This window comes from Alternaria ethzedia, assembly GCF_023757985.1.
Source record: "Alternaria ethzedia strain BMP 0044 chromosome Unknown scaffold_1, whole genome shotgun sequence".
Classification (NCBI taxonomy): domain Eukaryota; kingdom Fungi; phylum Ascomycota; class Dothideomycetes; order Pleosporales; family Pleosporaceae; genus Alternaria; species Alternaria ethzedia.
Window position 1 is genome coordinate 628,377 of NW_026056194.1, and position 14,792 is coordinate 643,168.

The 14,792-nt window shown below is 53.0% G+C and overlaps 4 protein-coding genes across 4 annotated transcripts; 2 read left to right on the forward strand and 2 right to left on the reverse strand.

The window, feature by feature from the left end:
* Positions 1 to 1,581: 1,581 nt before the first annotated feature.
* Positions 1,582 to 6,924, reverse strand: J4E87_000202 (uncharacterized protein; the record flags this gene model as incomplete). Its single annotated transcript, XM_049371861.1, is given in 11 exon segments — positions 1,582 to 1,787; positions 1,841 to 2,327; positions 2,373 to 2,785; positions 2,834 to 2,931; positions 2,979 to 3,942; positions 3,957 to 4,060; positions 4,892 to 5,146; positions 5,208 to 5,233; positions 5,298 to 5,911; positions 5,973 to 6,416; positions 6,486 to 6,924. The coding sequence occupies 11 exon segments, from the start codon at positions 6,922 to 6,924 to the stop codon at positions 1,582 to 1,584; spliced, it is 4,050 nt and encodes a 1,349-aa protein (XP_049237995.1).
* Positions 6,925 to 7,824: 900 nt separating this feature from the next.
* J4E87_000203 (uncharacterized protein) lies at positions 7,825 to 8,965 on the reverse strand (the record flags this gene model as incomplete). The annotated part of the gene is made up of 3 exons (XM_049371862.1): positions 7,825 to 8,000; positions 8,052 to 8,816; positions 8,887 to 8,965. 3 exons carry the CDS (start codon positions 8,963 to 8,965, stop codon positions 7,825 to 7,827), a joined length of 1,020 nt encoding a protein of 339 aa, XP_049237996.1.
* A 602-nt stretch (positions 8,966 to 9,567) lies between these two features.
* On the forward strand, positions 9,568 to 10,728 carry J4E87_000204 (uncharacterized protein; the record flags this gene model as incomplete). The annotated part of the gene is made up of 1 exon (XM_049371863.1): positions 9,568 to 10,728. One exon carries the CDS (start codon positions 9,568 to 9,570, stop codon positions 10,726 to 10,728), a length of 1,161 nt encoding a protein of 386 aa, XP_049237997.1.
* A 674-nt stretch (positions 10,729 to 11,402) lies between these two features.
* Positions 11,403 to 13,380, forward strand: J4E87_000205 (uncharacterized protein; the record flags this gene model as incomplete). Its single annotated transcript, XM_049371864.1, has 3 exons — positions 11,403 to 11,463; positions 11,516 to 12,777; positions 13,132 to 13,380. 3 exons carry the CDS (start codon positions 11,403 to 11,405, stop codon positions 13,378 to 13,380), a joined length of 1,572 nt encoding a protein of 523 aa, XP_049237998.1.
* Positions 13,381 to 14,792: the final 1,412 nt, after the last annotated feature.

Genomic DNA, 14,792 nt, shown 5'->3' on the forward strand with positions numbered 1-14,792 from the left:
AACTTGAGACCAGAACAACAAGATGACACCCAAAACAAGAGAGACACGAGTCGACAGCTTCATTGACCCAACACTCCTCCCATCACTACACAAGCCACTCACTCTCCCCGACCTATGCGATGACGTCTTACTACTCATATGCGACTTTCTGGACCACCATCACCAGCAACACGGCGCGACTCCATGGAAACAACTCTCTCTAGCAAATCGCCGTCTCCACGCCCTCCTCGTTCCACGACTATTCAAAACCCTACGCATTACCGCGCCGCTCAAAGCCCTAGACACGGACGTCTTGATACCACATTTTCACCAAGCTCGCGCGCTCAAAATCGACATGTTTGGCAGTCTATGGTGGTGGTGCTCCGGCGCCTACGTATCCAGTAGCGACGCTCTTGATCTATTTGCCTTTATGCATTCGTTACCGCGGCTTACGCGATTGGAGGTGAGGATGATGAGCCGGAGTCTGGATGTCTTCTCCGCTGCGTTCACCGACTCTTCACTTTCATCCCGGTTCCCTGTATTTGAGTTGAGAGGAGTGGAGACGTTGGTTGTGAATAGCAGTGCCGCGTTCTTAGTGCAGCATTGTCCCAATCTGCAGACGTTGGTGGTGAAGGGGAAGGGCGATGGTGAGGATTGTGCAATGGAGAAGTATACCGAGCTGAAGGATTTATTCGAGATGATTCCGCGGTCTAGCCTGAGAAGGGAGGCCGACGATCCATGTTTCCAGTATGCAGTGGGACTACGGAGTTTCGATGGAAGTGCGGCATGGTCTCTGGCCGAAATTACCTTTCTCACGACAACGTTTCCGAATATTCGTCATCTTGTCTTGCGTAGCGAGTCGTACTGCTATCGATCCGATGTCGCGCTAATCATGCGTGCTCTGGGTCAGGGCTTGAAACAGCTCAAGACACTGCAAGTCAGCAAGATCGAATATCTTGATATGGGGTATCGAGCGGTGTGGAAACGAGCGGTTATGGAATGCAAGACGGAACAAGCAAGACAGGCGTTGTGGAAAGGGAACGAGAGGAGGAGAGTCGCAGCCGAAAATGATGTTGCGAGGTTAGCGTTCGGTGAGGTGGAAGCACTGGAGGAGTTGTGGGTGGGTGAAAAGAGGGTTGCGAGAAGACATGGTGGGAACGGGGTGTCTTGGATATGGGAGCGTAAATCGGATGACACGGTGGATGCCGCGCAGATAGGGATGAAGTGGGCGGAATATCGTAAAGAAAGGGAGGCCGTAGTTGTGTCAAGGGAGATCGGGACGTAACGGAGGAGGTGAGAAGTTGGGTAACTGCAGGTAAATTTGCATCTATAGCAATTCGTTCACTCAAGAACAGATAATCAATCCCATAAAGATAGCATCTAATGAATAACGTACATCATACCGAAGGGGGAGTACAGGCTGCCCGATGAATGCTAACTAGAGCCCACATACCCAAGAATAAGCCATGCTGTGAGTCCTCAGATGGGCCTCTGACGCCAAAGTTGATGCAACAGAACACAAAACTAACCATCGTACAGGACATCACACGCAAACCACACGTGAACCCTTACATGCAAATTACACCAGGTGAGCGGCCCATTCTACCTTGCATAACCGTTACTGCTACTCGATGGCATTGGTGACGCGGAAGCTGGTTTCCAGATCCTGATTCGTTTGTCATCGCCAGCAGAAGCGAAGGTAGTAGGATCCTTGGGGTGCCACGCTACGCTATTGGCGCAGCCGTTGGAGTGTGCGTCGAGAGCTTCGATAAGGAGGCCATTGGAGCGCCATATGTATATTCGTGAATCTAAAAGCGTGTGTTAGCAAATGATCCTTCATGAAGGAACAAGACAAACATACCCTCGCTGCCGCTGACTACAAAGTTCTCATCTGCGCCGCCAAACGCTGATCGAATCATGAACTGCTTTTGAGTATGTGCCTCGAAGCGTTGTATTACATCCCCAGTGTCGATTTCCATGAGCTTGATCTGATCCGGGCTTATGCTAACGAGCATATGCCGTGAATCCTGGCTGATCGTAACACTCGTCAACTTTGTACCATCAAGCTGGAACTCGGCAATCCTCTCATAAGTGGCATAATCAAACACGACAATCGCGCTCTCTGTAATGACGACTAATCGCTGACCATCGGATGACAATGCGAGGCCGTTTACACGGAGCTTCCCATCATCGGCGAAGTTGTGCTTGAGGTTCCCGTCGAGGTCCCAAACACTACAGCCCATGTTGTCGTCCTGTGATCCAAGAATTATCCGTGTACCGGACGGATCCCAAGCCGCCGTGGTACATGGGTAGGTGAAGTCGTTGATACATTGTATGCATACACCGGTCTGCTAGTTTTAGTCGGAGCTATCAGAGCAATCTTGCCGCCTTACCTTGACATCCCATATCCGTGCCGAGTTCTCTGGTTGCGAGCAACATGTTATTATCTTTGTGTCATCAGGGCTCCAAGCAAGATGAGCGACGCCAGATTTCCTGTGTTCTGCGAGTCGATGTAACACCTTGTATGTGTTGGTTTCGTAGATAATGATTGTCTGGTCCTCGCCTGCAGATGCAAGTTTTGTGCCGTCGTTTGAGTACTGCAAGTACCAAACTTCACCCGTGTGGTGTTTCAAATCAAGAACAGCCTTTGTTGGGAAGTCATCCCTTTCGCAGTTGTGGTCGAGATAGAGAGATGGTGACGCGGCGGTGTTGTGGTATAGGCAATTTGCGATCCAGCTATCCTTTACTTCATCTAGCAGTACTGCTAACCTGTGTTCCGGGATCATGATGCTTGGCGAAATTGATTCTACAGGATGTTAGTATGAATCGCCATAATCTGGGATTTGCTGCTTACTGGAAAGATCAGAAAGCAGATGCATCCGTGAGTCACCGCGAGCGCCGTCCCATTGAGCCTGATTTCTGAGGTCTTCGGCAGATTGGCACATCATAAGCCTACGAAGTATTAGCTGGATAGTGTCTGATGGCAGAATGATACTTACGCCGAAAGAGCGTGTAACCTTCCAACATCTCGATGAAGCGGCGTCAGCTCTTGCCGAAGTACCGCAAGTGCCTTGCTCAGATCTCTCCGTTCAAGCAACTCGAGGTACTTTTGCTGCTTCAGACAAAATAGCATCACCTCGCGATTTGCGCCCTCGGCTAGAGTCAAGCCTGTGGAACGCTGCGAGCTGGGCTGTGATGTCGACTTTCCCCAGGGCCTTCCGTAGGGAGCGTCTAGACCGACACCACCACCGGTGTGGTATGTATTTGACCCAAACAGCAGCTCTTCGGCTTCCTCCCAATCACCGTTCAGTACCGAAGTTCGGAATGCCGCAACTGTGGGCCCTTCGAGCTGGAAGCCGCTCTCCTTGCATAGTGCGCCCGCAGCACTGTGGTAGCCCAAGTCGGTCAGACTCTGTATCAGTATCCGCGTCACTTCTTCCCTGTCATGGCCAAAGAAAGTTGCAGGCACTGATCCCCCGTTCGCTACCGGACCTCCATTCGTATAGGAGCCATTGCTCTCGTTCCTCCCGTGTGTGCTTCCATTCGCGCCCTTGGCCAGGGGCGACCTGTGCCCCGACGACTGCGACGATCCGTTTGCGAAGTTGCGCGAGGGCGATTGTGAGGATTTGGAGGTGTCGTTATCAAGGCGCATCTTCCCTTCCTGTCTGCGCCTGCGCTTCGAGATGTGGCGGGATAAGCTGCCCCGGGTGCCGCTGGTGAGGGGCTCGTCGTCGGCGTCGTCGCTCGCAGAGAAGCTGTGCCTGCGCTTTCCGGCTGTAGTCTGGTCGGATGACAGGATAGCGGCAGCGGGTGCGTGGCTGGAGGCTCGGGCGGCGGGTGCGGGCTGGTTGGAGGGGGCAGAGATGACTGGGGAAGAAGAAGCGGGGGACGTCGGGGTGGATGGGTGGTCGGAGGCGGCTGGGGAGGGAGGGTTTGGGGCGATTTCGTCTGCCAGGACGAACGCTGGGTCTGGTTACCCGCAGATGACGCGGGTATGGGTTGGTGGCAGCGCCGTGCCTGGAGGGGTGCTGGCTTGGGGATTAGGGAGAGAGCATAGGCAGCTTCGAGGCGAGGCGCTGTGCTGGAGTGCGCGTGGAGTCGGCGTAGACGGGGGAGAGGTGGGCAAGCTTGCGGAGGTGCGCTCGGAGGTTTGGAGCAGCTGGCGATGTCACGAGCCGAGCAATGACGATGCCGTCGTCGGGGCCGGGCACCTTTGATGCTATCACAAACGCTCGAGCTGCGCCAAACAGGGAAGATACGATAGTCGTCGTGTGCACGCCGTGGGAGCTTCTAGTGGTCGTCTTGGTGGTTGTTGGCAGTTTGAGGTCCGTAGCTGGGGACCTAGGTGCAACCGGATGCGTTAAGCTCATGTGCCAAGTGGCAGCCACGATGTGCGAGAGATGGCCCAAAGCAGCGCAAGTATTACACCACAGGAAGCATTCAATGGAGAACCGTCCACTCTCTGAGTCATTCAGTCAGTTCAAACGGCATCGTCACAACATATTGCGTGGAATGGTCCCAGGCAGGCATGCGCACCAAGATGCTCGGGTGGATCCGCATTGTCACAAGGGACCTAATCGCGCGATAAGAAAGGGAGCTAACGCCCACACCATGGCCGGCACGACTCACAAGGACGCCCAAGTGCTCGTCTTTGCTGCATTCGCGTCGACTGTGGCCGTAGACGCGTCATGCCTCGCTCCAGGCTGCCTTCCGGCCATTACAGACAAGAGCAACACGTCATGTGGAACAGGGTACGCGCTGTCATGCGGATCCATCAACCACCACCACCCATCAACCAACATCAGGCATTCTTCAAACAACCACAGATTGTTCAAAGATGACAAGATTTCCATGATCATAATTCTGATTCCGACTTCACAGTAGCACTGTTACTACCCCATTCCTCTTCTACACCCTCATCGTCGCGTTCCCGCCCGCTTCATGCTCCTTGAACCAGTTGAGGAACTGGAACAAACTAGCCTTCGGTGTCCTCTCAAGACTCGTGTAGTTCACGTACTGCACTCCGAACCTAACCGACGTACCAAGCGCCCACTCGAAGTTGTCTAGAATGGACCACCCCCATGCTCCAGTCACATTGACGCCGTCCACATGAATCGCCAGCAAAATGTTGTCTAGATATTGCTGGAAGTAGTCCGCTCTCTTCAAACTAAACGTAGGTATACGAAGTCAGCGTAAGTCTCACATGCAGTTCGCACAGAAACACTCACTCCCAAAGGGCAGAATTCAGGTTGGACTGCAGAGGTAGAGGTACGAAGTCAGTATATGTCTCACATGCACTTCGTACAGTCAGAACTTACCCATTGCCCTTCGAAAGGCTCTGCAAACCCGAATTCGCTCACAACAATGTCCGGGATCGATGGGAAGAGGACCTGAGTAATGTGTTTGAGGTAGCGGCGCACGCCGGCAGGGGCAGAGTAGAACCACGACATGGCCGGGTCGGCGGCAGGACCAATGGGGAAGCCATTAGGGGCTACACTTGCTGAACCAGCACAGTCAGGGAAGGAGGGGTGTGACCGGTTGCTCGTGCACGACTCCAGCCCGCCATCGACCTCAAAAGCTAAGAAGCTGGAGTAGGGATCGATGGCGTAGAAGTCGCACGATCCTTTGATCATGTCCTTTTCCTCTTGTGTGAACTCGGGCAAGAGGTCGCCAAGTGTATCTTTGAGCGATTGCGGGTAGTCACCGTCAGTCCATGGTCCACCGAACCAGCCAATGCTAAAGTCAAAGTTCCGCTGGCGTGCAACTTCGTCTTCTGGCTTTGTGCTGTTGGCCTCGTAGTAGTTACCGCTGTTCTTGAAGGTCATGCGGCCGCGTCCTTTGAATTCTTCATGGTACCATTTGGACACCTTTGCGTGCGCTAGCAGTGTATGGTGGCCACAAAGGAAGCGGGCTTCATTGCCGCCTGTAACGCCTGAGCCGTGGTAAACGAAGTCAGTGTATGTCTCGCATGCAGTTCGTATGAAGAGATTTACCATTTGGCGCTGGGTAGTATTCACCTGCCGGATACCCGGCGTATTGCCAATTGCAGTATTGGGGCTCATTGATCGTAAACCACTCGTCAACGTAGGCATCATACCGTGTAATGACGAACTTTGCGTAGTTGAAGAAGTCATCCACGACGCGGCGGTCAGTCCAGGCACCGTACTCATTGAATATGGCGAGAGGAGTGTCCCAGTGGAAGAGCGTTACCGCTGGATGAATGCCATTCTCGTGCATGGTTCTGATCACGTCGTCGTAGTGCGCAATGGCCTCTTCATTAACCGGACCATGTCCAAAGGGGAAAAAGCGCGGCCATGAAAAGCTAGGGCTGAAGGCTTTGACTCCTAGACTTGCTAGTCTGGCGAAATCCTGCTTATACAGATAGTAATGCTGATCCACGATATCGCCAGTCGTATTGTCGGCCACGTAATTAGGAACTGCAGAATACAGGTACGAAGTCAGCTTATCATGATGTCTCACATGCACATCGTGTAGACAGAACTTACCCCGGTGTGCCAACAAATCCCAAATACTGGGTCCTCTGCCTTCATCCTTAACCGCGCCTTCGATCTGATACGCGGAAGAACTAAAGCCCCATTGGAAGTTCTCGGGGAGCTTCAAGCCCTGTACTTCGGGATATCCGCTTCCTACAAGAGCGTGATAGTATTGAGGATCTGGCTGCGGATATGCGGTTGGCTCTGCTGTTGGTTCAACGGTAGTCGTGATGGGTCCTGTAGCGATAGGCCCCACCATGTCCCAGAGCGAGGCGAGTGCATTGGGTCCGAAATCAGTGCGGGTATAGGCTGTGGGCTGTGCGGAGGCGTTGAAGCTTGAGGTACTGTAGCCTGAAGGCAAGACATAAGAGATAGTAGCTGTCCCGTTGCTCTGGGCAGTGGCAGGAGCGGCGAAGACAAGAAGGCTCAAGACCGACAGTAATTGATCCATCTTGAAGAGTCAAGGTGGAATAGCACGAGATGTTGCACCACTATGAACGGATCCAGAGACCATTTAAATAAGTACCTATGTACCTCTACTAGATCTATCCGCATCATACCGGGTGGTTTCATTGTGCTCCCCGCTGACGGAAACCTTTGATCGATGGAGCCTACCCGGAAATTTTGAGCTCGGCGTGCATGGTACCCCTCAAGAAAGTGCTCAAAATCATCTTTGTGCACCCGATATAGTGGATTACAAAAGGCTACAAAGGCAATCGTTGGTCGATTCCAAGGAGCTAATGTAAGCTCCAAGCTTCGTTGCGGTACCGAATGCTCGAGCGTGAGGATTTGCACCAAGACCGCAAACGTCATCAACGGGCAGGCCAGCGGAACTGGCGGAGTGAATTTCCGTGCCGAAAGAGGAATAGATCGAGGCTGCTGCCGATTGATTGGTGGAGGCAAAGCTTCTCGAAGCCATGCACGGAGCTATTGCGGGGAATCAACAACCATCTTGACTGATTGTTGAGCTTCCAAGAGACGTCGTACGAAGCTGTGTACCCAGATAGTAAGGTGAGCGGCAGAACAGAAGGCATGAACGGTCCGCCGACCGGAGCTTGGTGAGATCGGTAGAAGGAAACACGGGACGAAAGGACGCAATTTGACAATGAAGCGGTGCTGCGGGTGGAGGACACAAAGATTCTGGATGCCACAGAAGGGGATTGTGTCGTTTTGCCCCGGCGCACCTTTACTATGCAATTGTCGGGCTTGACCGAGGAGGTTTATTCAGTTCATCGCTACGTAAAAGAGTCCTAGCAGAACGTCACTAGGTTCTCCGGGTATATGGTCTTCGCCGTATTATATGACGAAGGTGGGAAGAAGTCCACAAGGAGCTTGTGGTGACTCGTTTCATTTAAGCCTTGCGCTGCTTCTTCGAGGGCGGCTCTTGCTCTGACTTGCGACCCTTGCCCACCAATGCGCGAATGTCGACTGGTTCTTGTTCGTCGTCGTCGTCATCATCGTCACTAGCATCCATGACATCCAAGTCGGATAGCTCCTCGTCGTCTTCGTCTTCGTCGAATGTGCTCTCTGTGATCCGTTAGCGACGGGATGAAGAGTAGTTGAGCGCATGCCACGTACTGTAGTACTTAATAGCGTTAGGCCACATGTCTTCGGCGAGGATGGTAGCAACCTCATCGCCGCCTGGGAAGACCTCGATCTCCTGGTAGTCTTGCGGGTCTTCTTCGTCCTCAGCCTCATCCTCGTCATCGACCTTCTCCCCTCGCCTGATCTTCTCGAACCTCTCCTTCTCCTCCTTGGCAGCCTGTGCTGACTCCTGTGCGCTGACCCAGCGATAGCCGGAGACGAAAGAGAAGAGACCGAAGAAGCTAACAGAGGCGTCTGTAGCTGTTTCGATCTTCTTGGCCAGGTTCTTATATTCCTTAGTCTTGGCCTCCTCTTTCCTCGCAACGCCGTTGGCAGTGTCGGTTGCCAACTTCTTCCTCATCTCGCCCAGCTTGTATGCCGCATCCGTGAGACCACCGGTAAGGTCCTTGTCCTTCTTCCAGTTGATTTTGACAGGCTCAGAAACTAGACCTTGCCAGTCCTTGGTCTTCCTGAACCAGAACTTCTTCTCGAGCACCTTGTCTTCGAAGTATTCGTTGTCGGTGAAGCCGAACTTGAGCGAGAAGCTGCGCGGGGAGCCATTGGGGTCATTGAGCTCGATCCGCGACACCTCAAAAGTATCGAGACACTCGGCGAAAACCTTGGAGTCGGTGGGCTGGATGAAGTTGTCGATCTCGGGCGGCGCCTGCTCGAAGACGAGCGACCAGAAGTGCGGGATCTTTGTTACGAAGTCGGCGCGCTTCTTGTAGAGAGGGCCCTGCAGAGCTTCGGCTTGGCGGACTGCGATGGGGTTAGCAATGCGACTTCCTTTCTCGAGACGCGACGTGATAGAAATGGAATCGCAACTTACTGATTTCCTCTTCCACGTCTTCGAATTCGTGCTCAAGAGCCGCAAGCTCCTCGAAGCGAGCGACGTCTACTTCATTCATTTGGTGATCCATGGGTTTCGAGCAGCTGCCGCCGGGTGAGCAACAATTTGACACTTCAGACATTAAATCTTGGTGGAATGACGAAAGACTTCAGCCGTGAGCATTGTTTATAAAATTTCCGAACTGCTGCAGGGATGTTTGCGCGACGGGGCCCACTTAAAAAGGCGGAGGTGCTCGGCCCCACGCACCCGTGCACACGTTCATCCCGGCTTCTGCACCCTTCTGGCAGCAGAACGCATCTATCTGTCCTGCTTCGTCGACACGATAGACCGACGCGAAGTTCTATGGCGCGGGAAATCAATCTACATCGTGATTATTTTAACGCGGCAGGCACGTCAGCAGAAGGCCCTTAGGGTGGCTGGGAGTCACAGAGATGACTTGCTTTCATTCACTCCGCCACAGCTTCGCTCGTGGCAGTGCGCTCTGGTACATTCACGATAGGCAACACCCGATACCCCACAGTGCCATATAAGCTCGCTACTGCCTCTGTTCGACAATTGTAGTCATAGCAATCAGGGTCCAACGAGAACAACACGCAATCCGCTTCTACCAGGCCCGACAACGATCTGCGCAATACTCGCTCCTTAGGTACCTAGGTAGCCATGGGAGGTCTCGCGTTCGCGAATGTTCCAATAGACTCCGGCAAGACCATCAAGGTCCCTCGCCTGCCACCAGCACTGTACAAGACGCTCTCCGCGCAGTATCAAGGCCTTCTGGAAACACTATTCGTACGCGTTGTCGTCCCGCGTGACGCTCCAGCCAAGACAGACCATGGGGACATCGACTTCTTGGTAGAAGGCATTCGGCCACCCAACACCAAAGAGGGGATATGGGCAGCAATACAGGAGACTCTCGACGCCGATATCCATCTCCCACGCGGCGGGTCCTCTTCCTACGCGGTGCGACATCCCGAAATACCAGATGCCCACGTGCAAGTCGACGTCGAACTTTCAGTTGGAGATGAAACCCCGGAAAGCGCTGAGCTCTTCGAATGGACGCGCTTCATGAAAGGCGACGCTGACCTCGTGCAAATCATTGGCGTCTCTCATCGTCCGCTGGGTCTCACCTGCAATGACCAGGGCCTGCATGTACGAGTCGAAGAGATTGAGCCATACAACAAGAAGAAAGCTCTACTATTTCTCACACGAGATCCAAATCTCGCGATCGCTTTCTACGGCATGGATGTCGCAAAATACTGGTCAGGGTTCAAGGATGAAGACGATCTCTTTGACTGGGCTTCCAGCGGGCGGTTCTTTTCGCACAAGATCTTCGAAGGACGTGTCGAGAAGCACAATGATCGAGCCCGGCAAGCAAAGCGGCCCATGTACCAGCGTTTTGTAGAGGACTACATGCCAGCGCATCCCGACAAGGGTGATGCAAACACGTGGACTAAGCAGCAAGTACTGGAAGAGGCTCTTGCAGTTTTCAAGAAGCAGGATGAGTACGACACTATGATGAAGGATCATCACCTCAAGACGGCGGAAGAAGAGCTCTGGAAGGAGATCAAAGTCACGGTCCCGATACAAAGCAACTCTCTCGCTCTCGTTCTGAAGGGCTTGAGGCGTTGGGTCATGTTCCAGGATAATGAGCCGCGCATTTCGTCTGAGCCCAACCTTGGTGAGCCTTTAATCTGGTCCAAATTTGTATCGGCGGACAACAAAGACGCTGTGCTCAAGTGGGTGAAAAATAACTGGGAACAAGTCAAGGCTTTGGAGAAGGCGCGTGCGAATGCTGCCAAGGAAGCCGCGAAGGGCGCATCGTGAGGTCTGGGCCAGGCTGATGAAAGTCAAAGTAGTGCAAGGCGCAGACATGACAGAGACTTATGCGGTAGTGGTACTGTAGATACTGTTTCCAATCGCGTTCACACGTGGTACTGTACGCATCTAAATTTTGCGGTTTTCGTGACGTAACGCGTGGATCTCTTAAGCCGATGGTTCCCATGCAGCTGCGGGCCTTTTTAACGCGAGCATGATCAGACCTGGCTTCGCGATGCAAATTTTCAGTTTCGTAGGGGTAATAGAATCGAGTTTCGAAGGGGTAATACGGACGATTTTGTAGGGGTAATCAGAATACCTAAAGTGGGTCGCATGGTCGAACCTGCTACTTCGGCCCGATGGGAAAGGGCAACTTGATCACGACGATTTGCAACATTTCTCCGATGGTCAGTAGTCATCGCTGCGAGTGAATTGCGCTACGCTACTCGCTATCTTGCCAAGATTGTGTCCCAAGGTGGCTCTTATCTTTTTTGCTTTGTGCGGTACCGGATCGTGACGAACCTTCAAAGGCACTACCTTGTCAGACGGATCTCGATCGACAGAACCCAGCTACCACTCACAGCATTGCTTGTTTCGCACCGAATAGCTTGCTCGCATCCACAAGTCTCCGCCTAACAAAGATAAGCCCTACGACAACTTCGATCCTCTAGCGCGTGGACGAGATGGACGACCAGTATCCCGAGCTGCAACTGCCAGAGTCACGGGTCTTGATCGTCATAACGGGTATATATTCATGGAGTGGACATTATGTGTCCGTCTGTACTAACCTCACTAGGCGGCACGATATGCATGCGCAAATCTCCAGACGGACTGGTACCTGCGCGGGGTTTCCTCAAAGCTGGACTTGCACCCAGACCAGTCTTCAATGATGGATCGTACCCCGAGCCTTTGGAGATTGTTACCGACGACAAGGGCACACGCAAAGCCGTTCAAAGTCTTAGAACTCCAGTCAGCACCTATGATCGCCGCGTGCGATACTGCGTGCTCGAATTTGAAAAGTTGCTCGATAGTAGCTCTATTGACTCCACTGGTTGGGATCAAATTGCCCGGACGGTGCAGCGAAACTACCAACTCTTCGATGGTTTCGTTATTTTGCATGGCACAGACTCTCTGGCGTACACGTCGTCGGCGTTGAGTTTCATGTTCCATAATCTGGGGAAGCCGGTGATATTGACGGGATCTCAAGCGCCAATGATGAACTTGCAAACCGATGCACAGGACAACCTCCTGAACTCTCTGATCATTGCTGGACATTTTATGATACCGGAAGTGTGTCTATTTTTCAACTTCAAGTTGTTCCGAGGAAATCGCGCGACCAAAGTATCTGCAGAAGACTTTGACGCATTTGGTAGCCCCAATCTACCACCGTTGGCTACTGTCTCATCTACCAAGACGAATGTCCTGTGGCACCGCGTTCATAGATCTGTCGATCTAAGACCTTTTACTATACAAACCAGTCTGGATACAGCACACGTAGCTTGCCTGCGTGTGTTCCCAGGTATTACACCTGCAATGGTAGATGCAGTCCTACGCTTGGAAGGCCTCAAAGGACTGGTACTGGAAACTTTTGGAGCCGGAAATACCCCCGGAGGACCAGACAGCGCAATGACGCGATGTTTAGCGGATGCGGTAAAGAGAGGGATCGTGATTGTGAATGTAACACAATGTCTGAGCGGCAGTGTCAGCGCTCTATACGCCCCAGGAGCGTACCTCGGTCGTGCAGGCGTCGTTTTCGGCCAGGATCTAACCTCAGAGGCAGCGCTCACTAAGCTGGCATACCTCCTTGCGCTACCGGATGCTACCCCCGAAGAGGTTGCGAAGCGCATGTCCGTTTCCTTACGTGGCGAGCTCACTGAGACTACAAGGACACATTTCGAACACCCGTCAAGAAGTGGTGTCCTTACCCCTGAGCTTTCAAGTCTCACAGCGCTCGGCTATGCTGTCCAAAAGGGCGACCTGCAAGCGACAAAAGACATAATTCGAGGAGAGCCTCGCTGGTTGTTGAACGATGCAGATTATCAAATGAACAGCCCTGTAGTAAGTGCCATTCCATCCACTCAGCATCCTTATGACTATCTCTGCCCTCCGAGTCACCTTCCAACAACAGCACGCAATTTGAGACCTTCACTGTTCCTGTATCATGCGAGAGCCGGTATCGGAAGGGTTGCACCATATTTGCTGCACGGCTCGTAACGCATACACCATTATCAAGATAAAGGAACGAGACGCCGCCGGCTCAGAGGGACAGAGCCAAACAGCTCACAGTTGTGCCCCAGTAGTGCGGTGAGACGCAGTCGCTTATCTTCCAGCCCATCACCGCATTGCATTCGCTTCTGGAGCGACTTAATCCGTCTGAGCGAGATTGCGTTCCTTGCTGACGTGCCGGTGTAGCATCTTGCGGCAACAAGCCCCAACGTTGAGATTCTGCGCGACTTTCTGGCCCAAGGCGCCTCTGTGCATCTTCGAAACCGATCAGGAAATACCCCGCTCTTCTTGGCCGCAGCGGCTGGCTTACCAGATCACGTACAGACATTAATCGACGCAGGAGCCCATCTTCACAGCGATGAAGTCAGTGCCGCAAAGCTGCATGCGTCAGAGGGCGACGGCAACGCTGAAGTTTGGAGCCGTGTGATTGGCTGAAATGTGCAGCACGTTGAGCACTGCTGGGAGCACGGTTGATTGTGGCTGCTTGTTGGCTGCAGCCTAGCGAGCAAATTGTCTATATGATGGATGCATGGCGCCTCGAAATGTCGCCATATATGGCACGTTGGTCCCCAGAGTCTGGTGACGCACCGGAATCAGCCCGACGAATGCTGCAGCGTTGACAGAGGTGAATCATTGGAGTTACGCGACAATATCCCGGCTGCTATCATGGAGCGCAACCCACTCGGAATCTTGCCGCTGATAGGAGCACTCGTGGTCGACCGCAGTTGTGCAGTAACGCTGGTATGGCCGGGGTCGACGTGGACATGAAGGTATACACCAAACGATGGTGCTGGATAGACCCGCCATGCGTGTGGGGAAGTTATTCAAGTGCGTGTCCGCATTTAGATTGAAGATGTACATCGACCAGGGCGTCCCGCTAAAGGCATGGAGACCTCGGGAGCTTGTTTCAGTTAGTAAAAGAAATCTCTGTGCCAAGAACCGACACCGTGATGTCCCTTACACTCGGGGTAACCCGTTGATAGCACGTTTTCTACAGGTGACGGTAGATGGCTCCGAGTTCAGCAACGTGTACAGCGCAGCGGTTTCTGACGGCTCCATATATCCGTCATTCGCGGTCCCTGAACTTAGTGTATCCCCGCATTGACTCGCAGACACTGCCCCTCATCGATTTCTTTGCGTTACGAGCAGATTCGAATGTGGAGCGCTCGTCTATGAATTAGCCTACCAAGCTCGTTGCAGTCGGATGATAGTGCACGCTGCTCGCTTGTGTATGCATAGTATGGCGTGTCGAAAAACGAAAGGCGATTCTGCGAGATTGTTCCGCCATGGCCCAGTAGAGCAACTCGAACAGTCTCGAGTGATAGAGTGGACCACTACGGGCATATTGCGCTGGCCAACTGTGGTAAGTAGTGGCCGCGGTCAGGTGTTCGCGATGTCAAGCGGAGCCTATTCGCCCTTGCGGGTGGACTATTAGGTAAGGCTTTTCCCAGCAATGCAAATGACGAGCCCAAACTTGGCTGTAATGTCATACAAAAAACAGCTCGTTTCGAGCTTCTCCTGTTTCTCCGGTCGGCGTCTTTGACCGTAGCTCTGCTCTTTAAACATTGCGTGTGTCTACGTCAAAGGTAAAGGAATCGGACCGCAACCTCAACCTCAGAACACGACGACTAGCTTCGCGCAACCCTGCATAAAGCGACTCACGTGCCTGCCATCGATCGCACTATCAGAGGCTTGACCACCTTTGTGCGTCGCAAGCACGTTATTATCTGCCCGCCGAACCGGCATCGCTGACGCCGCCGAACCGAATCCCTCCCAAGGTTACCACTACCCTTACACCAAGTCCTTATCTCACCCTCACCCGCCATTGAGCTACTGCCTACTTCCCG